Below are 25546 nucleotides of genomic sequence, written 5' to 3'. Positions count from 1 at the left end.
TGATAATGATTAGTTTAGTTAAAGATAATTAAAATAAACGAGAAAATGTTTTTTTTTTTCTTTTTTTGACGATGATGATGATGATGATGATGATGATGATGATGATGATGATGATGATGATGATGCATATTATTACAGCAATAAGATAAAACAGAGCCAAACAATGTTGAAAATAAAAAAAATCAGGTTACCGAGCAGTTAAATACATTTTAAAAAGCAGAAGTAGATCACAGAGCAGTAAGAAGACAGTAATAAATCATATCTCTGTTGTCACTGACTGATATTTGCATGTTATCGGAGTTCTGTACATTCAAATATCTGGTTTCCGGAAATCCCGTATGTCCCTGAAGGCTTCACTACAGCATGGTGTGGAATGGACCAATCAGGAGCCAGGAAACATCAGCCAAGCCTATCGGCAGATCAGCGATGGAGACAAAACTCACAGGAAGCTCCTCTCTTCACTTCGGCTCCTCTGGCCAGCAGGACGGCGAGAAACCCACAAACCCATCCTCTAGGTCCTAACAGAGGCTTCTGAAGACGGAAAACAAACATTAAACAAGGTAAAAAGAAAATATCTGAGGTTTAACACAAGCTAGTTTTTCTTTACTGTCGCTTTCTGTGGGATTCTTCCAGAATAAATCATCAAAACAACTTAATCCGTCAAAAACTCATTTTAAGCCAATGTGTAACTGCATCATGTCTGCGGTGAAGTGTGACTCATTAGTTCGTCTTCCTCTGAAGTTTTTTGATTTATTTTTTTTTGCCAGGAGTGACAATGCTGTCTGACCGGTTTATGAATGAATGAATCAGTCTGCTGGATCTGTGACTCCTTCAGGAAGAAGAGTTTTTTTTCTTATTAGTAGGTCAGAAATGAAAAGAAAAGATTTCTTTTAACTTTTTGTCTTCTTTTAAGACTATATCCTAATGTGATGGAGTCTGTTTCTTTCCCCTCCACACTCATCCATCACCCCCTGGTTAGAAATGTTATTATTCCCTTTCTGAATCAATGATGTTTAATATCTCTGACAGCACAGAGGATGATTTATGGAGCCTGGATGAACTCTGGATGTTCACCTGGATTGTAACCAGCTCTGTAGTGACTCAGGGACGCTGGTGATCAATAATCAGAAGGATCCATAACAGAGCCATTAATCCATAGAGGGGATGGTTGGCCGGGCTGCAGCGTGCAGAGGGGACTCCTGTGTGAGACATTCAGGGCTTTTAGCTTAATGAAGCACAGAGAAGAAACACACAGGGCAGGTTACACGTCCCGGCAAGGTTACACGGCACACAGATGTAGTTATCCGTCATCTGTTGGAGACCAAAGCTGGTATTTTCAGTCAGTGTGGGGCAGAGATAGAAGAGTAAACAAGGCTGTCTTTGTTGCATTTTTTCCTTATTGTTGAGTTTTAATTTACATCTCACGTGTGTTATCTCAGATAATAAACCTCGGTGCAGTAAACGCAGAAATCAGCCTGAGGAATTCTTATCACGATATGTTTTTATTGCTTTATGTGGCTGTTTGTTTACACCACAGTTTGTGCTGAATCTACCTTTGCATTGCTTCAAGTTTACTCAAAATTATGCAGATGATGAATTCCTTTTCATAAATAGCTTTATGTTGAAGTGTGAGCTTGTTGGTACTCATTTTGTTGACATATTTAATAAATCTTATGGTCTAATCACAAAAGAAACACCTTCATTCAGCTGTAAATTTTATTGCTGCTGGAAAATTTTCTTTACTTCCTGTTTCTGCTACTTTTAAATTTTACAAATAATCTGATCACATCAAATCAGCTTGAGTAATCTTGCAGGTTTTTGCAGCCACAGTCCCATCACTGCCCTCCGTACACTTCGCTGTCGCTTCAGTCTGGATCTGATTATCTGAGGGGCAATAAGTGCCACTTACCTCGTTAGTGTGCAGGTCGGACAAACAAAGGTTAATCAGGTTGGATTGAGATTTACAGACTTTGGTTCAGCACGAGACGGGAGATAAAAGTCTGACGGTAAGGTGAATATTTTACAAGAGCTGCACCACTAGGAAAAAAGATAATACAAAGGTTTTATTGAGGAAAACAACATGCATCCATGATTCTTATTTACTCAGCTTCAATTCCCAGGAAAATGGTCTTTTTTCCAGTTTTTCAAACTAAAATAAATTCTTTGATATTTCTGATTTTTGGTTTGTTTTTTTTTAAACCAGACCATGTGGAAAAGTTGAATGATGATGATGATGATATCTACAGACTACATCAGGAGCTCTGTTTTCCCAAAAAATGCACATCACATATGAGTTAGTTTTTAAGATTTATTCAGGGGATCTGACATTTCAACTTTTTCCAATTCATCTTTTAAGCAAAGACCAAAATAAAGGATTTAAATTTTGGGGAAAAAAAAGCGATATTAGAAAAAAAAAAAATCCTGATACTACGATACATCAATTTTTTTCTCCTACCCCTACTAACATTTTTGGCTTACTGCTGTTCGTCATTAACTGTGTGATTTGGTCGTGATAAAACTCAGAGAAGAAGATCATGTTTCTTGCAGGTGTTTTGTTGTCATCTCTGAAGTGAATTGCATATGATTGAGCAGTTTTTTTTCTTTAGTAATTTATGAAAAACATGGACCACAAAGCTGTCTTCCCATCACCTGTTCGCTGGACCATTTCCTGATTGTTCTGACAGAAACATGCTGATTTATTTTCCTCGCACAGATTTAGAAAGCCATGAAAACACGCCATAATTTAAACCCAGTGTTTTTTCTCTTTTCATCCATCTTCCTCTCTGTCTCAGATCAGTCATGTCGGCCAAAGCCATCTCCGAGCAGACAGGAAAGGACTTCCTGTACAAGTTCATCTGCACCTCTGCCGCCGTGCAGAACAGATTCCGCTACGCCAACGTGACCCCTGAGACCGACCTCAGTCGCCTGGCAGTGGAGCACCCATGGCTGCTCACAGAGGTGAGGGGGCAGATTCAGTGTGACGGGGATTAAACGTGGATGGAGGGAGGAGTATGATATCACCACGCTGAATGAGCGGTTAGTTATTGCAACACAAATTTATGGCCCATAAAAGCTGCAACAGATCGTCCCTAAAGCTTCTGGAAAGTCGTCTCCGCTGTAATGAGACGATTACTTTGGCTGGATGCAGAGTGGTCTCCTGGCGCCTGTTAGCTGATGTCACTGAGGATAAAATGATCCTGCAGAAAGATGGTGGAGGAGAGGCACAAGATGCAGAGGAGAGATGCTTTTTACACCATGGTTCTTGATTAACATCTCAGATTTAGAAACATTTTTGGTCAAATTGGTAAACAGCAGCCTTCCAGTTCTTCCCTTCTGCAACCTTTGCATTTACTGGAGCTATTTTACCTCAGCTCACCTGGATTAAAGTCATTCCTGAGCCACAGAAATCTACTTTATCTTCACAAAAAGGTTAAAAAACTGGTCAATATTTAGCTAAACAAGATTTTTTGAATTAATAAATTGTGCATGTGATGTCTTGGTTTATTTATTTTTTAATTCAAAATAGTGAAAATGTGAAAATTTGCCAAAAGTGAATAAAAAAATGAAATTTAATGTAATAATTAAAAAAAAAAATTAAAAAAATTAATAAATCTGTAGAAATTTAAAAATGTTGATATTTTTTTTTAAAAAAGGAATTTTAAAAAATGTACAAAAAAATATTTAAAAAAAATTACTTTTGAAAAGTTAAAAAAAAATTCATAAAATTGAAACTACAAAAATCTGAAACAACGACAAAACTTTGGAAATGTAGAAAAAAATATTTTATTTTGAATTCTCAAAAAATTGCAACAAATTAAATTTTACATGATGTCTTATTTTAAACTTTTTTTTTTTTTAATTGTCAAGAAATGTTGACCTTTTAAAAAAAATCGTCAAAATTTGAAAAATTTATCAGTATTTTTTTAAGTTTGTATATTTAAAAAATATATATATATATGGAAATTTAACAAGTTTCCAAAAAATTCAATAAACTTGATATTAAAAAATTGCAAATTATTCCTCTTGGAAAATTGTACTTTCAAAAATTTGCAAAAATAACAAGATTAAATTAAAAAAAAAAAAACTAAAAAGAAATTGCAATTTTATTTTCAATTTAAAAATTTAAAAATTTGCCAACCTTTTTTTTAATAAATAAAAACTAAAAAAAAATCAAAATTGCAAAAATAATAATAATAATAATAATTTTCAAAAAAAAATTAAAAAATGAAATGAATGAAAGATAGCAGACCTTTGCTCATGCCTTTATATCAGGGCTCTGAAATGCAGCCGCAGCAGACGGATGAGTTGGAAAAGAAGTTAACTGAATTAGGCTGTGACTCATCTTGCAGGATGAAATGTCATTTCTGCTGTCTCTCCCTCACATCTGAAGCTTTTAATCTGGAAGGTAAATGGAGGATGTGGAGGGCAGAATCATGGAGATGTGCTGCGGTAGGATTGATTAGGAAATTGCATTAACTTTCACCCTCCACCCTCTCTTTCTGTCTGTGCTCACTGGCGAGGACCCAGAGTCTAATGGCTCCACTGTCACAAGTCGTTCTCTTTATCTACCGTGAGAGATGAGGCGAAGGAGCACGCTCTGTTAGAGGGGCGGGATTTTTGCATCAGTATCAGAATGTTTCAAAAAACCCATCTTCATGTTTTGTATTCAACTTGTCTTTATTCTCACACACTCTTTGTTTTCCTTTCCCAGAGGCTGGTGGTGAAGCCAGACCAACTCATCAAGAGGCGAGGGAAGCTGGGCCTTGTGGGCGTCAACCTGGACCTGAATGGCGTCAAAGAGTGGCTGAAGCCCCGCCTCATGAAGGAGACGACAGTACGTCATCCACCCTCTCCTCCTTTTTTTGGAGTGTGCATTTTGCTGAACACTCCTTCAATCAATATTTAACCCGGAGCTTAATTCACACACTCCTCCTGCTGCCCTCTCATGCATTTGGTTTGTGTGTTTCTGCTCTGACGTGTGTTTGCCTGAGCGGACTGCTGAGGCGTTCAGTGTCAGGCCGCTGGTTGTAAATCAGCCCGGTCAGCTGTAGCTGCTCGCTGCTCGGGAATAAACAGCCAGTCTATCAATCGAGTCAGCACCAACGTGAGATCCATCACCGTGCCACGGAGACGCTGCTTTGCCTCATAAAGCAAACATCAAGTTATGGAGGGAGAGGGATGGCTCATAAAGCGCGGCGGGGGATTGTTGCAGCTCTTAGATTGTGTCGATGTTTCTCTTTAAAGATGAGATGAAACCGTCTGCAGCTGTCAGGGGCCGTAGATGAGAAGAAATGTAGCCACAGCTCAACAAGAAGGAAATATTCCTCTGCTGAGTCACATGACCAGCTGCACGGAACTCCTCATCAGTGTGTGACATCATCACGGAACTGCTGCAGCAGAGAGAGGGTTCAAATTCACAAAAGTTTACAAACAACTCATCATATAGGCTAGAATGTTGACCTAATCTGTGTAAAAATATGAATTTTTTGTAGGAAATTTAGTCAGGAATCCATTCGTGTCATTTTTAAGGCTGTACAAGTTTTACTTTTTTGTCTACAGGCCCAAATGCGGAAGCCTGTGCAGGGTGGAGGCTCCAAACCTATGTATTTTAATGGAGGGGGCTTCTGTGGGGTTCATCGACTTTGAGGGCTCGTCATTCAAAAACTGGGTCTGAAATAACAACTTCCATTAGCACTTTTGTAGAGCAGGGTCTAGTCTGTCATGTGAGCGAATTTCAGGCCGATACCACTCATGGTTTTGGACGAGATAATTTTTGCAGAAAGGGTAAAAATGTGGCAAAATCTTATTTTGAAAGGCAAATTGCTGACTTCCTATTCGAGATATGTGAACAGTACCTCTGCCTTTTTTGTGCGTCTTAATGAGACAAACATTGTGGTGTTGGTTTCATCAATTCGCGCAATTCCTACCGCCCACTAGGGCCGTTTTAGTGTGTTTTTGAGTACCTAGGTGGCGCTAGAGGGCATATTATGGGATGTTTGGGGTTATGTTTGGTATCATATCAAAATTTGTTGTGAGTTTTTGAGCATGTTTAGGGGGTCTAATTAGAGCTCAAAGCGCGAGCAGAATGATAAGAAATACAATAGCGCCCTCTTCCTTTGGGCAAAGATCCCAATTAAGGTATTCAGTCAGAAGCTCTTTTATGTAGCTCTTGTGGTCATAGCCACACCCAAAAAAATTATAAAAATTGAATCATGATTATTGATCTTCACTGTGTCTAGTATACACAAGCCAAGTTTGAAGTTGATAAGTGAAAAAACCTAGGACTAGTTTGTTAAAATACGTAGCCTATAAATCGCTAAAATGCGATGTTTAGGTCGAAATAATGAAGTCCGTGTTCAGAAATCACGATAGTCGTAAGAGACTTTTTTGTAGGGCTGGGCATGATAGTTACACACCCCAAATTTCAGGGCTGTGGCTCAAAGTAGCCAGAGGGGCTGCAATTTTTAGCCCCTAGGGGGCACTATGGAGCATTCATTATTTGGCAAGCAGTGGAATCATTTATTCTTCGCCAAGTTTGAATTTTGTGGCTTACGTTTTTTCCAAGCCAAAGACACGCAATTTGGGGTTAAAGGGGGGGAAAATAATAAAGTATTTTAATCGCAAGGGTTTCCAAGGGCCTAATAAATGAATAAAAGAAGAGGTTAAAATAAAATCTGCGCACATTTAGTCTGAACAGCCCGCACTGTTACTTTACACCCCCTCTTTAAAGATACAGTATGTTCACACATCAGATTGACAAAATTCAGGGGAAGGAGTTGCATGAACCAGTTACCATGAATAACTTTCACACCAGCTCGTCCTGTAACTTCCTTCCCTTTCACAGGTTGTTTACACCGCGCTCTGTTTCTCTCGTTGCTGCTGTCGCCCTCTGAGCTCCACTTCATTAAAGCTCTAATTCACATTCTGTGTTATTGTGTGACGTTAAGTGGTTAAATTGAGTCACTCAGGGCATTATGGTGTTTCCTGTTTGAGGAGTGTTTCTTCATTTATCTCATTTTGCCTGAGCCTCTGGTTTCACTGTGATAGACGTTTATTTCTCCTCTTTTTGCTCCCTGCACCTCCTCCTCTCCTTCTTTTTCCCTGCCTGTGTTTCTCTGGCTGCTCTCAGCCGGTCCCTGGTTCCTCTGAGCCCGTCGGCCTTTAACAGAGGAACAATGACAGCCTCTCTAAATGAGCTGTGCGGGGGCTTTGCCTGGAGTAATACATGGCGACATTTTCCTTTGTTCCCTTTAAAGCCTTCTCCTTTTTCTGTTTCGAAAGGGCACGTCACGTCACCATGAGGCCCTCTTGTGTTTTTCTAACAGTTTAATGAATGCCTTCTTTGCCATTCACCAATTTCAGAAGTATGTAAATGAAATTAACTCCTAAATGTGTCATGAGGTGTTTTTTGATGCTCCTCAGGTGGGAAAAGCCAAAGGTATCCTGAAAAACTTCCTCATTGAGCCATTCGTCCCCCACAAGCAGGTAACACTCGCAAAATATTAAATATATGATCAGAAAAGTTGACATTTGTCTGATAAATAAGTTTTGTTGCATCGTTCAGGAGGAGGAGTTCTACGTCTGCATCTACGCCACGCGAGAAGGCGACTACGTGCTCTTCCACCACGAAGGCGGCGTGGACGTGGGCGATGTGGACGCCAAGGCGAAGAAGCTGCTAATCGGGGTGGATGAGAAAATCAGTGAAGACTCTGTGAAGAAAGAACTGCTGACTCACGTCCCCAACGACAAGAAATCGTAAGTTTAATGGAGACAATCCAACAAATCGATCAGTTAAAGTCACAGAAACACAGAAACGTGTGAAAGTCTCGGCTAAAGGAGGAGACACGCTCTTTAATAGAGGCAGTAAATGAGGAGAGGAGGTGGAGAAGGAGACGCTGGGTGGAGGTTTCCATTAGACAAATGACAAACTCGCTCCACGGCTGCTCCTTTTTTCCACCATCCTCCCCCCTCTGCCTTTTTACAGTCCACCCACATCCACAGCACGTCCATTTATCTGATGGGTATGATACAGCAGCTCACCCCGCTCCACCTCCCCCCATCCATCTCCTCCACCCTCCTCCCTGTCTTGGCTGACATTGCCTCACTCCTCACCCCTTTCACTCTTCCTCGCACTCGAGATTCAAAACAAGCGTCCGCCCGGCCCGTTCCCCTGCCCTCCCGTCAGACGGAGACGCAGGAGGAGTGAGTCAGTGGAGGGTTTTGGTCAGAGTTTATCCTCAGTGGAGCCCTGACGACGGCTGAGGCTCTGAGCTGCCTGTGAAAGTGACAGGCAGGGGAGGAAAACAAAACACAGCCTCCCCCTCCTCCTCCTTCTCCTCCTTCTCCTCCTCCTCCCCCCAGGAAAGCCTTGAGGCTCTCTGCTCCGTTCTGACAGGAGGAGGAGATTTTCATCATCAGATTTTATTCTGGACAGCTACTTACAGGTGGACTGTTTCCTGTCCTGTTTGTCCTCAGTCCTTCATGAGAAATCTGGAGCTCGTTGATGCTCAACTTATGAAGAAAATTACAACAGTTATGATTAAAACCTGACTGATTTTTGACCTTTAAGACTGGATATAAATCATATTAGTTTAAATATATCAGCTCAAGGGTCTTCAGCATGCTGCTCTTTGACTCCTTTGCAGCGGCTCCTTGTAGCTTTAGAAAATATATTTATATATAACAGCCCACCAACTTTCCATGCACCTGTGGCTAACCTCAAGTTTTACAGCCCTGGGAAGATAACTACATCTACAAAAAGACTAATCTGGAAGAAAATACAGATTTTAATTCTGTGTGGATGGATTTATTAAACTGACAACATGCCGGCGTAAAATACATGCTTGGTATGTGGCAAGACTAAAGCAAACAACAAAAATTGAAAAGGAATGTTATAAATGTATGTTATCAAATTCAAATGTACTTTCACAAATTTTGCAAATGCTTGAAATTTCAATATTTTTTAAAACCTTAAGTTTTTTGAATTCAATTTATTTCTATTTTTTTCTAACTTAAACAATTTTTGCAAACTTTTTATTTTCAATTTTTTTAACATTTCAAAAAGTTTTTGATTTTTTCAGATTTTTGTACTTAAATTTTTTTGAAATTTTTTTTCACTTTTTAAAATTTCAAAAAAAGTTTTTTTTTTATTTTTTTTTTACTTTGAATCATTTTTTAATCAAAATTTTAAGGTTCGAATTTCTATTAAAGTTTTGCATATTTTGAAATTTTATTTTTGTTTTAATTTTTGCAATTTTTTTTTTTTTTTACATTTCAAAAAGTATTTTTTTCTTTTCAGATTTTTGTAGTTTAATCTTTTGGAACTTTTAATCCAGTTTCTTAAATGTTTATATATTTTTTTAGTCTTTAAAAAAATTTATATTTCCTTTTTTTTTGCATAATTTTGAATTTTTCCCAATTTTAAGCTTCCAATTTCTTTGAAAAGGTTTGCATATTTTGATATTTCAATTTTTCACATTTTTTTGTAAATTCTTGAAATTTCTTTTTCTTTTTTTAAATAAACTTAGACATCACATGTACAATTGCATAAATTCAAAAAAACTTTTTTGTAGTTAATCATCACAAGATTTTGACTATGTATATAATTTTATGCACTTTATTGTCTTTGTAGTGAAGATAAAGTAGATTTTGTGGTTCCTGAATGACTTTAATCCAGGTGAGCTGAGGAAAAATGGCTCTTTTAAAAGTAAAGGTTGCAGACCCGTGTACCAGCTGGTTTCTTGACCCATACATTGATTTTTTCTAACGTGTGCATTTAAAATTTTCCAAAAGCCTGAGGCGGCACATTCAGACACAAATGTTCATCTTGAAATAATATGATGCACAAAACTACGGACTAACCCTTTAAACCCTTTCTCTGCAGAGTCCTCGCCAGCTTCATTGTCGGCCTCTTCAACCTGTACGAGGATCTGTTTTTCACGTACCTCGAGATCAACCCCTTAGGTTGGTTATCCTCTGTTTTTTTATTTCTTGAACCCCTGAAACTGATCTTCTGTGTCCAAACAAGAGTCATGGTTTCATGTTTGCATAATCTCGTCATTATTTCATAAACATATTAACAGATTATGTAACTGGAAAGCGGACATCAAAAGGAAGCAGGAAATAAAAACAGAGCAAACAGAAATCTTGTTGATTTATCATTTTTATGTTTCCACCCTGGGAGGAAACCACTCAATAATTCATGCTCTGGCTGTTTGATGAAGGCATCGCGTGTTAATAATAAAGTAATTTGGCACCAGAACATGCCCTGTGGCAGCTGTTCCTGTGGAAAAAAAAACACGGCTTGCTGAGACCAGCTCTCTGTGCTTTGATGTCCCATCGTCGCTTTCCTGCAGGAACGCCGTGGTCACTTCTTCCTGGGTTCATTTCTCCTTCTTTAAAACTCAGTCTGAGGGTGTCGTTGCTTCTTTGTGTGAGTTTGGACCTCACTGTTCTTGTTTTCTTTCTCAGTGGTGACAGCAGATGGAGTTTACGTGCTGGACATGGCCGCCAAGATCGATGCCACAGCTGACTACATCTGCAAATCCAAGTGGGGCGACGTCGAGTTCCCTCCACCCTTCGGCAGAGAGGCGTACCCTGAGGTGAAGGAGGAGCAGATGCATCATATAACTGCTTTTAACCTTAATTTTTTAGACACTTTGGGAGAATTTCCCTCATGTTTAACATTCAACTATTAACAAACATGATGCATAGAAGGATTATTTGTTTATCAACAACGCCGGTGCAGAAGCACTGCAGAGTACAGCGGTTTGTTTACTGATGTGGAGGAGTTAACCACCAAAAAACACATTTTTAAACTAAATATCATCAGTTTGATTATTTATCAGTTAATTATTTATCCACGGACGGCGCTGCTTTGTGGCGCCGATTGTAAAGTTCCACACACTACAAATAACAACAACATTTCTCCACATTTAGCTCTAAAACGTCACTTTTTTCTGCAGATTTAGAGAAAAGTTTGTGAAATATATTTGTCAAATTTTATGTGTAAATGTTGAATATTTTATCTAAATGTTATTTATAAATGTTATAAGTGGGGATGGGTATCTTTCACATTTGAAACAATACGATAGCGATGCCCGGTACCTGGCAATCGTACCAGTACTCAAGGGTACCAATTTTAGGTATTTTTGTGTTTTTGTGGTAAAAAATATCTGTTTGTTTAATTATATATTTTTTTTCAATTTAACATATTCTTCAGTATATAACCTTGTAATGCTGTGTTCATGTCCAGCATGGAAAATCTCCTACTCTTCCACTCCCTCACAGTCACAAAAATGCATTTGGGAACCTAAACATGGTACCTTTTGATTTTTTGTGAATTGGTACCCGATACTAAAGACAGAATTCAGTCAGTACCTATAAAAGTACCTGATTTGGTATCCATCCCTAGTTATAAATAAATGTCCTAAATCTAAATATTGAGCTTTGTTTCTAAACATTTAGTTTCATTGTAAATATTAAGCTAAGACTAAATATTCATCAAAAATTTATAAATCTTAAGAAAAGGTTTCTAAATATTAAGCCCAGATTTCTATGTCTTATGCAAATATTTATAAATCTTGAGCAAAGATTTTAAGATATTTGCTAAGATTTCTAAATAAAAAATCAAAATTTCTAAATCTTGAGGCATGATTTATAAATGTTTAGCTAATATGTAAATTCACACTCCCACCTGCTGGGTAGTACCAAAATACAAGTAGGAAGAAGCGATTTTGAAAATGTCAAGCTCTACTTCTTTGATGTCAGCCACAGGATCTTCAACTTCGCCATCACAGCACTTGGTACGTTTATTTTCTAACGGCTGATTTAGCCGACTGTGTTTGACTTCCTCAAAATCTGCTCGGCTCGATCGCTTCCTCCTACTTTTATTTTGGTGCTTCCGGAGGGTGGGAGTGTGAATTAGCATGTGAGCTAAATATCTAAAATCTTTGCTCAAGATTTAGAAATCTTGACTTCATATTTAGTCTGAGAGATTTCTAAATCTTTTGCAAACATTTCTAAATCTTGAGTCAGGATTTCTAAATATTTAGCTAACATGCAAATTTACACTACTGCCCTCTGGGTGGTACCAAGCAGAAGTTCAAGGAAGCGATTTTGAGAATGTCAAGATGTCGGCCACAGGATCTTCAACAGCGTCATCACAGAACTTGGTGCGTTAATTTTCTAGATTAAACCGACTGTGTTTGACTTTCTCAAAATCTGCTCGGCTGGATCGCTTCCTCCAACTTCTATTTTTGTACTTCCAGCGGGCGGGAGTGTGAATTAGCATGTGAGCTAAATATTTAGAAATTGTACCTAAAGATTTAGAAATCTTGACTAAATATTTGGAGACCTCAGACGATATTTAGAAATCTTAGCAAATGACTTATAAATCTTTGATAAATATTTAGTCTAAGTTTAATATTTAGAATCAGGACATTTATTTATAACATTTATAAATAACATTCAACATTTAAATATAATATTTGACAAATATATTTCACAAATATTTCTCTTAATCTGCATAAAAAGTGATGTTTCAGAGCTAAATGTGGAGAAATGTTGTTATTTGTAGCGTGTGCAACTTTACAATCAGTGCCCCATACACTGCTTCATGACTTTAGCCGGGCTGAGAGTCACCAGTTAGCATGGTCGCTGTTAACTCCAAAACACTGGTTGCTCTATGACTCAAATCTTGACAGAAGTTGTCTCTGCTGCACAGTAACGTTTCTAAAAACTGACCACAGAGCAACCGTTCATTTTTATGCTGCTGACAGGTTGACTTTAGTGTATTGTGTGAATTGCTGGAGCTAAATGCTGCTTCTGCAGTCAAGACGCGTGCACATCTTTAGACTGATAATCTCTCTATAAATTCTTTGTGCAACTCCCTTGTTGGACTCATTGTTTACCTGCAGCTAAAAATATCTTTAGCTGTTTTTTCCTGTGTGTTAGTTTGTGTCTGCAGCGGTTGATTGCAGTGTTGACAGGTACGTGCAGGGGCTGCTCACAGACAGACTGCCTGTGCAGCAGAAGGGCTGCTCTAATTGGGCTGCTGTGAGTCTGGCGTGTGGATGAGGGACAGCGGGTGTCTTTGATTGGCTTCCTTTTTTTAACTCTCAGGCACCAGCTGTGGCCCTGACTGTCAAAAACAACCACTGAAGCACATCACGGACAAGATCTCTGTCAATATTTGTGAAATATTTCCAGTTGGATGCACCAATCAAACATCTTCATCTCATCTCTTCTTTGTGGTTTTCAGGAGGCCTACATCGCCGACCTCGATGCCAAAAGTGGTGCCAGCCTTAAACTGACGCTCCTCAACCCCAGCGGCCGGATCTGGACCATGGTGGCCGGAGGAGGAGCCTCAGTGGTTTACAGGTACCCAGAAAGATGGCGCTTTAACCACGTTACCTGTAATCAGGTTTGGCATTAAGAGAGTGACGCAGCAGGAGGCTGATGCTGCAGCAGCTCAGACTCGTCTGTTCAGCTTCATGCTGCTGTTTTGTGGCTCACTGAGAGTCTGGAGGAGCGAGCTCGTCTCCCTCAAGCCTCCGTCTGCCGAGGTGTGACGTGCAGACTCCTCATCCCTGACTAATGATCCCCTCTGCGCTCTCTGAAGTCGCCTGTTTACTGTGCAGAAGAATCAGAGCAGATGGAAAAGCACATTACCTCATTCTCAAAGTCTAAACTTCTCTTAAACTTTCCCAGTGACACGATCTGTGACCTGGGCGGCGTCGACGAGTTGGCCAACTACGGCGAGTATTCAGGAGCGCCGAGCGAGCAGCAGACGTATGACTACGCTAAGACCATCCTGTCTCTGATGACTCGGGAGAAGCACCCTGATGGTAGGAGAGCGTCCTGACTCTAAACGTGTACTGAGACTTGTTTTTTGTTGTCTCACAGGAAGTTTCTGTTGTTTTGTTTTGCAGGAAAAGTTTTGATCATCGGTGGAAGCATTGCAAACTTCACAAATGTTGCAGCAACATTTAAGGTTTAATTAAACGCTTTTTATTCATGTCATATAGATGATATCCCAAACTTCATGTTAAGTAGTGACTCTTGTCTTTGTTAGGGGATTGTGCGAGCTATCAGAGATTTTCAGGGACCGCTGAAGGAGCATGAGGTCACCATCTTCGTCCGCCGTGGAGGACCAAACTACCAGGAAGGTCTCAGAGTGATGGGAGAAGTTGGTACGTTCTGGCTTTGATGCTACTTTTCTGTTTTTTTATTCTCTTTTTATTGAAATTCTGAGTCATGATGTCACTTTTCAGTGCATCTTAGACTTAATTTTAACTATTATTTCAACAAAACATAACATGGATTAGATAATAAAACATCAGGATAATAAACATAGTAAATCAAATTTTAACAAAATGTCTGTCGTTACTTTTCCAAATAAAAAAATAAAACAAAAAGAAAATATGAAAACACTTTTTTTCTTGTCAATCTAGGAATCTGTCCTTTAATTCCTTTATATCAAGGGTCTTCAACCTGTGGCTTTGGACCCTTATGCGGCCCTTTGACTCTTTTGCAGTGGCTCCTTGTTGCTTTAAAAAAATATAAAAATAAAGAAATTTATTTTTCTAACAAAGGGTATTGATGATTTAAGACACTGACACTAAACAAAATCACGCATATACATTTAAAAAAAATCAATTAAAATATTATTTAAACTGTCATCACAACTTGCAATAAAGCTGTTAAATTATTTTGAGATTACTGCATTTTTTTAGAACTTTTTGGATTTTTTTTAGTTCTAGTATTTGACTTTTTTTTTTCAAATTCAGAGAAAAAAATTCAATTTTTTTGAAGATTTTGTTAATTTTGAAAATGTAAAAAATTTTGGAGTTTCCACAAAGTTTTTTTAATTCTTTAAATTCTGATCTTTTTATCCCGCTGCCCATAATTTTTTCTGAAATTTTGGCTATTTTTTTATTTTTTAGAAATTTTTGAAAATTTATTTATTTTTTAATTTCTGCGAAGTTTTTTTAATTTTTGAAATTCTGTTTTTTTTATTCTGCCCATTATTTTTTTAAAAATTTGGGCACATTTTTTAATTTTTTGAATTTTTGCACAGCTTTTGAAAAAAAATGCAGATTTTTGAAATTTTAAAAGGTTTGAAAATATTCTGAATTTTTCAACTTATTAATAATGTATAAATTGAGCAAATGTATAAAGTTGATCACATTACAAATTTTTCTTTTATAAAAAAATCTTTGCAAATTTTCTCTTTTACATACACTGTCATTTCATTTTAGATTTTCCAAACAAATAAAAACATAGTTTTGGTATCAGCTTTCTGTTTATCTGTGATTCAAATGCCAAAATAAACATTTTAAAGATTCCAGATTCCACCTCTTAGGCATGTCTGTTATTATCATTTTCTTTAAAAATGTCTAAATTGCTTTATCTGTAAAAATCCTGGTTATTTTGTTTATTTTGATCTTCCAGTTGTTTAAAGCTCTTAACTTTATTTTGTTTCAAGAGTTCACAATGTATTTTTTGTTCCTCTTTCTCATGATTCAAAGCCCTGATCTGTTCTGTTAGGTATGAAGTCTGAATCATAAGTAATGAATCCACTTTTCTGTACCCACCTGCTGATTTGCATACACCACTCTGCTCTCCTCAGGAAAGACCACCGGGATCCCCATCCACGTCTTTGGCACAGAAACTCACATGACTGCAATCGTCGGCATGGCGCTGGGCCACCGGCCAATCCCCAACCAGCCTCCCGTCGCCGCCCACACCGCCAACTTCCTCCTGAACTCCAGCGGGAGTTCATCGGTATGACACGTCTGACGTTACAGAGACAAATGAGCCGTCATGTTTCAGCGCGGTGAGGTTACATCACCAGCTCCACCTTTCCCAGAGTGCAGACGACTCGCACGCCACGGCCTCCGTCTCTGCTGTAACGCTCTCCTTCTCTCTCTGTGGAGCCTTTTATTAAAGGCCCAAAGGCTGAGTTATCAAAGAGCACTGAGAGGCCTGGTGGAGTGGTCTGACTCAAGAAGTCGCCCGGGGGCGTCCATTAAGAGCGTGCTCTGAACAAAGTGTGTGTGCATGCCGGGACATGTGTGTGCATATGAACATCCATGTTCTGTATTTGCATTTTGACTTCAAATGGAGTGATTGATGTGGGAAAGATAGAAAGATAACAGGAGAATCACATTATACAAAGCACATTTAGTAGTTATACTGGAATATGGCGTGAATGTAGCAAAGGATTTCAAAATAAAAGCCCCAAAATAGGAATTGTTTTTTTTAAGCTTTGCACTTGATGACTTCTTTCTGTTTCCAGACGCCAGCCTCCAGCAGGACGGCTTCGTTCTCTGAAAACAGGACGAGTGTTGAGAGCTCTCCAGCCAAGAAGGCCAAAACAGGAGGGCCTCTGGGTAAAAACACACACAAAATACACAAACACACACACTTTCTGAATCCACTGCTGAAGAGAAAGATGTTAGAAGCCTTGTGATTGTCATTGGCTGAGTACAGGTGTTATAGCTCCCCCTTCAGACTGCAGGAGCACCCTGCAACTCACAGGTAAATCTGTTCCATTAAATGTACTTTAAGCAAAAATAGTGAAAATACGAGTACAATGAAAGAAAACAGCAGAAATAAAGCTTGAGAGCTTTATTAGATTAATTTTTCCTTCCTTCTCCTCTTGTTCCCTTTTTGTAGGTTTTACCGTAAGCTTTAAAACGCCAATATTTCACTTTTTTTCAGTAAACACAGGCAACACTTCATTGGATGAACCTTTAATCCCGACACAAGTGAAAATATTTTCTAGATATGGCGACAGGTGGCCATCTTCTTCTTCTTCTGAAGCTAAACTAGCAGGTGGTGGTGGTGGTGGTGTAGTGGTATCATCCACCTTAATGCTAGACACTGAGGAATATTCCCAGGCTGTGTGCAGTGGTGCGGTCTCACTGAGATGAATCTGAACACCAGTTATTTGCAAGAACACACAATCCTGATCATTGATAATGAGACAATGTATTCACATTTTATTTAGTAGGGAGTTACGACAGTGAAAACGTAAAAGTAGTAAAGTAAAAGTAAAAGTTGCAATAAATCTAGAAACTCAAGCTAAGTATCAATCCTCCCAAAACCTACTTAGGTACTAAAATAGGGGTAAGTATTTGCAAGAACTTCATGATACAATAATATCGGGATATATCACAATATTGTAATATATCGCGATATTCTGAAAACAGCTCTTATATTTTGTTGTGTTTGAAATAATGAAAGTCAGATGCAGAGTTTCATGAATACACTTAAGTTAAAAACACAAAGTGCTTAAAGTTTGTCTCTTAAACTACTGTGACACTAAACTAATGTTACAAAAAAGTTATTTGGTGAAAAACGTGGTCAGTTGGTGAAACCAATGTTACTCATTTAAAATCTAATATTGCACAAAACATGACTCCGATTATTATTTCATCAGTCTACGACGCTGTAAAAATTAAACTTCAAATGGTTTTAAACTAACTGACCCAAGAACAGAAAGAAAATATTGATGTTTATGATATCAAAACCCACATCATCAAGTTTAAAATATTTTGAATTTACTTTAAGATTATATTTATTATATAGTTTTTGGGCAAAATGCAGTGGAGTAGCTCTTTGGCGCCATCTACTGCAGTGGAGGTGCAGAAGATGTATTGTACTTCCAACGCACCTGAAATGTGAATTTTTATTCTAACAAAAATATCAATATTAAGAGTTGGAATATATTGCCGTATATATTTTTCACACCTCTTGTAACAAAGTACTTTTACTTGGTTCCTTTACGCCACTGTTAAAATCACCTGGAACTAAACAAACTAGATCCAGAACTTCCTAAAGATCAGCACGTTTTTTGTCTCCTGTAAAGAAAATTATTACGACACAATCGTGAAAATATTTAAACTCTTACACCTCTGAAGAAACACAGTGGAGATGACCTGGTGTTCGTCTCTAACAGCGTTAATTTCCTCGTAGCTAAAGCAGCGACCCTCTTCAGCAAACACACCAAGTCCATCGTGTGGGGCATGCAGACCCGAGCCGTGCAGGGCATGCTGGACTTCGACTACGTGTGCTCCAGAGAGGAGCCGTCCGTCGCAGCCATGGTTTATCCATTCACGTGAGTGGACCTGTGTTTCCTCCAGCAGCTGTCGGTGTGATGGATCAGATTCAGTAAAAACCTCCCTGACCCCTCGCTGAGTGATGGATGTGTTTCCTTTCAGTGGAGACCACAAACAGAAGTTTTACTGGGGCCACAAAGAGATCCTCCTCCCCGTCTATAAGAACATGGGCGACGCCATGAAGAAGCACCCAGACGTGGACGTGCTGATCAGCTTCGCCTCCTTACGCTCGGCCTTTGACAGCACCATGGAGACCATGCAGTACCCACAGGTGAGAGCCTGAACCATCTGTGACACTCCTGACGGTTTAAAGAATCATGAAACTCAGCCTCTTTATGCTTCCAGATCCGCACCATCGCCATCATCGCTGAGGGAATCCCCGAGGCTCACACCAGGAAGATCATCAAAGCTGCAGATGAGAAGGGCGTCACGATCATCGGACCGGCGACCGTTAGTGAAGCTTCACTTCCTCTTAGAGTCATCAGAACTTTATCTTCTGCAGAAAATCTCCATGTGTGTGTGTGTGTGTGTTTGTGCACAGGTTGGAGGAATCAAGCCTGGCTGTTTTAAGATCGGGAACACAGGAGGCATGCTGGATAACATCCTGGCCTCAAAGCTGTACCGTCCAGGCAGCGTGGCCTACGTTTCCCGCTCAGGAGGCATGTCCAACGAGCTCAACAACATCATCTCCCGCACCACTGACGGTGTTTTTGAAGGTGTTGCCATCGGTGGAGACAGGTGTGAAACATTTCCTTACAGTACATGAGCATGTGAGGTTGGAGTGGTGTCTAACTTTGGAGTCCTCCTCAGATACCCCGGCTCGGTGTTTACTGACCACGTGCTGCGCTACCAGGACACTCCTGGAGTGAAGATGATTGTCGTGCTGGGAGAGGTGAGGAGCAAACCCAGACAGACAGACAGACAGACGATAATTATCTTTTTCTACACTCAACATCCTGTGTCTGTATTTTACAGATTGGAGGCACAGAGGAGTACAAGATCTGCCAGGGCATCAAACAGGGCAGGATCACCAAGCCAGTGGTGTGCTGGTGCATCGGCACCTGTGCCACCATGTTCTCCTCAGAGGTCAGAGCACTTTGTACCATCGGGTTTCATATTTAAATGACGTTTCTGAGTAGAAAATGGACGTCCTCTTGCTTGGCTTGAAGTGAAGTCTCCACAAAAACTGCTCCCCCTGGTGGCTGGCTGCAGTATGGGTCAAACATCCATCTCCCCGGTCATTCCTGATGGGCTGTGGTCAAACTTTAAAAAATTGATACACCTGGTAGAAATGTTTGTCACGTCTGATTGTTGTATTCAAGTCCTCTTTTTCCTGAAAAGTTTCATTTTCTTTAGTTATTAGAGGTTAAAAACAAGGCTTAGATGATGTTCTTATGTATTTTTTTCGGGGATTGTAAAACATGTCACGAGGAAGAGCCAAGAAGAGATTAGACTCTCAGAAGAAAAAAGTAATCATTATTTTTGTCACCCGGCTCCACTCAGACTCTGGCTACCAATGGCGGCGCCTGTGGCGGGGGTATTTTAGCTTCGAAACCGTATCAATGGCGAAACTACATTGTCCATTCTTTATAGTCAATGGTACCGACTGAATTCCATCTGTAGTACTGATTCATATGAAATCAAACGGTACCATGTTTAGGTACCTAAGCACATCTTTGTGACTGTGAGGGACTGGAAGAGTGGGCAATTTTCCATGCCAGACTTGAACTATTCATTGCAAGTTTATATATTGAGAAGGAAATATGTCAAATTCAGAACTTTGAACAATTTATTTTTAAACAAATTATTGTTTTCTACCACACTAACACACACAAAAGTACAGGAAATTGGTACCGTTGTAATAGAACGTAAGAATAAAAGAAATTTTTAGGTTGGACCTAGCTCAAGTCAAACAGAAGCTTCTCAGTTGGGAAAGGAAACTGCAACAAGTGCTTGGTTCAATCCTCCATCTCTCTCTGAGCTTTTATACAGAATAATCAAGTATATTTACAGTGTGACAAACAAGACTACACATGGACAATCTGTAAACAAACCAAGATCCAGTTGTGATGTCTGAGACCGCCTCCTGTAAGCAGTCCATAGTACATGGGGATGTGGAGCTACATTTTCTTAACAATGTTTTTATTTATTTGATATTTACATACATTATGCATACATATTGACATATATAAAAAAATAAAATAAAATTATAAAATTATAAATAAATAAATATTTAAAAAATAATAATAATAAATTAATGACAAAATAAAATCAGATAAAATAAATAATAACAAAATAAAATAAAATAAAAACAAAAAAAACAAAATAAAATAAAATAAACAAAACACTCAACACAGCAGTCTAAGAGGAATGAATGGTTTATTGTTTCAAGAATTCCAGAAAAGATTTCCACAAATCTTCAGAGTCCTTCATCCTTTCTCTGGTAATATAAGTGAGTTTCCTTAATGTGACACAAGTTGCCATCTCTCTCATCCACACATTTATTGAAGGTATATCAGTTTTCCTCCAAGTAAAGGCCGTCATCCCTCTAGCCTGTAAGAGTCCAAAATCAATCAAAGCTTTTTGACATGAACTCTCACTTAAGTCTTTTGGATATTTACCTAATACACAGATTTCTGCATGTGGAGCTACATAATGATGAGCACATGCATGAGTCATGTGGAAGGTGGACCTTAAGATTTGAGATCCCCCGTGGCATTAAGTCCATTCAAAGCAAAAAACATATTACATGATGAGTAAATATAAAAATCAGTCATTGACATAATTTCCTTTTTGTTTCACCTTCAGGTCCAGTTCGGCCACGCAGGCGCCTGTGCCAACCAAGCCTCTGAGACCGCTGTGGCTAAGAACAGCGCTCTGAAGGAAGCTGGAGCCTTCGTCCCCAGGAGCTTTGACGAGCTGGGAGAAGTCATCAAGTCTGTACCTTTGAAATGTTCTGTTTTTAAGCATTATTGTAAGGAGATTTGTGAGCTCATCGTACGACAATCTGTGGATTTTTCCATCCATGCAGATCTGTTTATGACGATCTTGTTGCCAAAGGAGTTATCGAGCCAGCTGCAGAGATGCCTCCTCCGACTGTGCCGATGGATTACTCCTGGGCACGGGTGAGTTTGTCGTTGGTCGCATGAATGAGATCAAGAATGAGACAGACGTGTACCTGGATTTCATTTCTGTTTCTCCGTTCATCCTTCAGGAACTGGGTCTGATCCGTAAACCTGCCTCCTTCATGACCAGCATCTGTGACGAGAGAGGCCAGGAGCTCATCTACGCAGGCATGCCGATCACAGAGGTCTTCAAGTCGGAGATCGGCCTGGGAGGAACTCTGGGGCTGCTCTGGTTCCAGAGGAGGTCAGCGTCTGAGCCCTGCAGCTGTGAGAAACAAACTCTGGAGCAGTTTTTCAGCTGCTTCACCGTCTCCTTTGCTCCTCTCTGCGCAGGCTGCCGAGGTACGCCTGTCAGTTCATCGAGATGTGCCTGATGGTGACGGCTGATCACGGCCCTGCTGTCTCTGGAGCCCACAACACCATCGTCTGCGCTCGGGCTGGCAAGGATCTCATCTCCAGCCTCACCTCCGGCCTTCTCACCATCGTGAGGATCTTCAAATTCTAAAAAACTGACCTGCAAATTTCTCTGCATGCATTTCTCATCTGTTTCTTTTTATTTCAGGGAGATCGCTTTGGAGGAGCTCTCGATGCTGCAGCAAAGCAGTTCAGCAAAGCGTTCGACAGCGGCATGCTGCCCATGGAGTTCGTCAACAAGATGAAGAAGGATGGAAAGCTGATCATGGGGATCGGACACAGAGTGAAATCTGTGAGTACAGCAGACAGTGTAGACAGCAGCAGGATGAACTTTTGTATTACTGCTTTTTTAAACTGTAATATTAAACCACCTGTACTCTCTCAGATTAACAATCCAGACATGAGAGTACAGATCTTAAAGGATTTCGTGAAGCAGCACTTCCCCTCCACTCAGCTGCTGGATTACGCTCTGGATGTCGAAAAAATCACCACATCCAAGGTGAGATTTATTTCTTTACCTGTCAGAAACAGACTTTACAAACTGTGTTAAATATACAACATGAGTTTCTTTTCTCTGTTTTTTTATTTGTGTATCAGAAACCCAACTTGATCCTGAATGTAGACGGCTTCATTGGTGTAGCGTTTGTGGACTTGCTCAGGACTTGTGGTGGTTTCACGAGGTGAGCTGACGACTCTGGAGTGAATCTCTTAACAAAACTCAATTTTACAGACTTACTTTTATGCTGTCTTACCGTTTTAATGTAATTTAAATTTCTACTCACTGAATTTAACTTTAATTTTCACTTGTTATCTTATCCTTTAAATTTTTTAACTTTTTTCATTTATTTGTTTGATATATATATTTATTGCTTAGGTAGGCTTTAGTGTTTTTAATGTAATTTATTTTTATTTTAAATCTTTTATTTATTTATTTGTTTTTGGGGTTTTTTTGTTTTCTTGAGATTTTTCCGATGCATAATGAAAACAATAATTGCCCTTGTGTATTTACATAAAGGAAACATACTTTGACAAAAAATAAATAAAACTAAATAAAATAAAAATATAAAAATAAATTTAAAAAATAATTTAATCTTTTTTTGTTGTTGCTTAGATATTTATTATTTATTGTTTTATTATTTAAATCTTTATTTATTTTTGTTAATTTTTTTTTTTAGATTTTCAAGAAAGAAAAAAAAGATAAGATAAAATGGAAATATGAAAATAAATTGAAAAATAATTTTATCTTTTTTGTTGTTTGATATTTCAGTTTGATATTTACTATTTATTTTGTATTATTTTAATTTTTTGTTTATTTATTTATTTATTTTTTTTTAGATTTTAGAGATGCATAATGACAACAATAACTGCACTTGTAAATTTTCATGTGAGAAACATGATATACTTTGAAAGAAAAAATAAATAAAATAAAAATGAAAATGTGAAATAAAATTAAAAATAATTTAACCTTTTTTTGTTGTCTATTAAATAATATTTTTTTAATTTTAATCTTTTATTTATCTTTTATTTTTTTGTTTTTTTTAATAGATTTTCAAGATGCATTATAACAACAATAGATACACTTGTGAATTTTCATATAGGAAATATGATAAACTTTCAAAGAAAGAGTACATAACATAAAAATATAAAAATAAATTAAAAAATAATTTAATCTTTTTTAGTTGTCTGTTTAATATTTCACTCACCTCTAACTTCCCTCAGCCTGATATTCTATTTTCAGATCCCCTGCCATGTTTTTATGTGTCAAAGCGCTTTTAAAGATCTGTTTTTAAAGGTGTTGTATAAATCAAGTTAACAATCTTATTGTTATTATTATTATTATTATTAATAAGGGCTCACTAAAGGAATCTGCCTGCTTGCCCAGAGGATACAAACATGCAGCCATCTTTTAAATAATCATGTTGTCATCACCTCATCAGGGATGAAGCGGATGAGTTTGTGGAAATTGGAGCTCTGAATGGTATCTTTGTCCTGGGACGGAGCATGGGATTCATCGGTGAGTCATTGTGATTTGGAGACACGCTGCCATGGTGTGTTAACACTAAGTTTCTGTGTCTGTGTGTGTCTGAAAATCAGCTTGACCCTGTGGTTTATCCTCAGGACACTATCTGGACCAAAAGAGGCTGAGACAGGGTCTGTACCGCCACCCCTGGGACGACATCTCCTACGTGCTCCCAGAGCACATGTCCATGTAATAAACTGGAACCCCCCAGCTGTCATCTCCACGCCCATACTGTGATTGTCACCTCAGAGCTGTTGCATAATATAGAGAAGATGTTACTTATAATATATAGCTGCAAATACAGAGAAAAAAAAGACTGAAGAGATTATTTTTGTTTGGGAAACCTGTCAGTGCTGCAGATCTGTGTGTTAGCCAAACCTGTGAAACTGTGAATCTCCAGCCAGAAGGGATCAGACGTGTAGTGGAGGTACTAAAACGTGTTTTTGATCTCCAATTTACCATGCTCATGTCTAACTGAAGTCGTTTTGCTTATCTCATTACAGTACTTCATTGTTCTATTAATCTAGCATGAGTGTCTGTATCACAGACCGGCGTGTCTATGTGCAACATCGTGCCTATCACAAACCACGACCTCACCACAGAGGACGAACATGCTGTGCAATAACGCCAATAATGATAATAACAGTTGATTTAAAGCTTGAATTCTAGGTTGATTCATGGAAAATCAGTTGGTGTCAGAATGTTTTGAAATATTTCTCCTCTCTTCTTCTGTGGTAACCATGTTCATGAGCCATTTCCAGCAGGCAAACCGCCACATGTAACTTAATATTTTCTCGCTTGGCAGAGAGGAAAAAAAAAAGTATTTTCTCAAAGGGATTTAAAGAACGGGGAGAGTAATAAGTCATTAGAATAAAAATAAATGGATTGTTTAAATGCTTTCTAACCCTGTTGGTTGAACAAACTGGACCTCTTAGCCATAGCCATGTTAGCCTAGCTGTAATCACATTTTTGAACACTTCTCCATTGATCTCTTTAAAATAGTTGAACTAATAATGAAACTATGTTTACATTTTCTTATTTTACAGTGTTAATCAATTACTACCCATTTATTTATTCAAGAAATCAATTATCTGTATTATACATGTCTGACAATGGTACTTACATTATGTTTCATATTGCGTTGTATGTGTCCAGGCTTTAGATAGATTAGGGTATTTTTTAATCACAGAAAATCTGTCATTTCCCATGATTCATGCAGTCCAAAAGAAATCAGTAGCAGCAATAACTGTTAGCATCATTAATGTGAATGTTACACAACTATAACACTTAGTGGCCAGCAGTACCTTCACCAGTGTTTACACATTGTTTTTGTTTTTAACTGTTAAAGTGTGAACTTAAGGTGCCTCTTTGTGGATTCACTGTATGTTGACAACTGTGTTATTGAGTAAAATAAATCTAATATCAAGTGAAGTCTGTCTTCTCAGTGTGCAATACGTGGGGGTTTGGCTTCTTCCCACATCCACGGAGTGTGACGTTTTTTATCTGAGCTCTCCCAAAGATTTACAATCCTGCACAGCCCTTATCTCTTCATGCTGACGCCAGCTGTTTTGGAGTAAATGCAAACATAAACATGCAGATTTTGCTGAATCCTACCATTATACTTGTACATTTTATCACCAAACTTAACACACAGATGAAAATTATTTGAATAATTATTTCTAAATGTTCACGGAGCATTAGCGGCCGTTTGGATTTATTGGATATTCTCCTCAGCTTGTCTGTAGTGTTTTCTCATGTGCAGAGATCAGCAAAGGGAACTGCAACCGACGTCATCAACGCGGTGACGCCTTTCACCCACTGCGCAGGTCAGAGATTCTATCTGTTTGGCAAACTGAAGTCGG

The 25546-nt window shown here is 38.5% G+C and overlaps 1 protein-coding gene across 1 annotated transcript; it reads left to right on the top strand.

The window, feature by feature from the left end:
* Positions 1-427: 427 nt before the first annotated feature.
* On the top strand, positions 428-25107 carry aclya (ATP citrate lyase a). The gene is made up of 28 exons (XM_074696578.1): positions 428-560; positions 2793-2958; positions 4712-4834; positions 7423-7485; positions 7565-7755; positions 9884-9963; positions 10471-10601; positions 13262-13380; positions 13711-13847; positions 13932-13993; positions 14075-14192; positions 15632-15786; positions 16301-16394; positions 17983-18124; positions 18228-18396; positions 18471-18575; positions 18667-18863; positions 18936-19017; positions 19101-19211; positions 20934-21061; positions 21157-21250; positions 21340-21494; positions 21584-21734; positions 21813-21956; positions 22050-22163; positions 22262-22344; positions 23602-23678; positions 23783-25107. Exons 2-28 carry the CDS (start codon positions 2800-2802, stop codon positions 23875-23877), a joined length of 3279 nt encoding a protein of 1092 aa, XP_074552679.1. The 5' UTR covers positions 428-560; positions 2793-2799; the 3' UTR covers positions 23878-25107.
* The last annotated feature ends 439 nt before the right edge of the window (positions 25108-25546 follow it).

The sequence above is a fragment of the Halichoeres trimaculatus genome, unplaced genomic scaffold, assembly GCF_033239565.1.
Source record: "Halichoeres trimaculatus isolate MK-OKI-2021-1 unplaced genomic scaffold, fHalTri1.1 fHalTri1_scaffold_20, whole genome shotgun sequence".
Classification (NCBI taxonomy): Eukaryota; Metazoa; Chordata; class Actinopteri; order Labriformes; family Labridae; genus Halichoeres; species Halichoeres trimaculatus.
The sequence above is the reverse complement of the archived record's forward strand: the minus strand, read 5'-3'. Positions and strand labels throughout refer to the sequence as shown.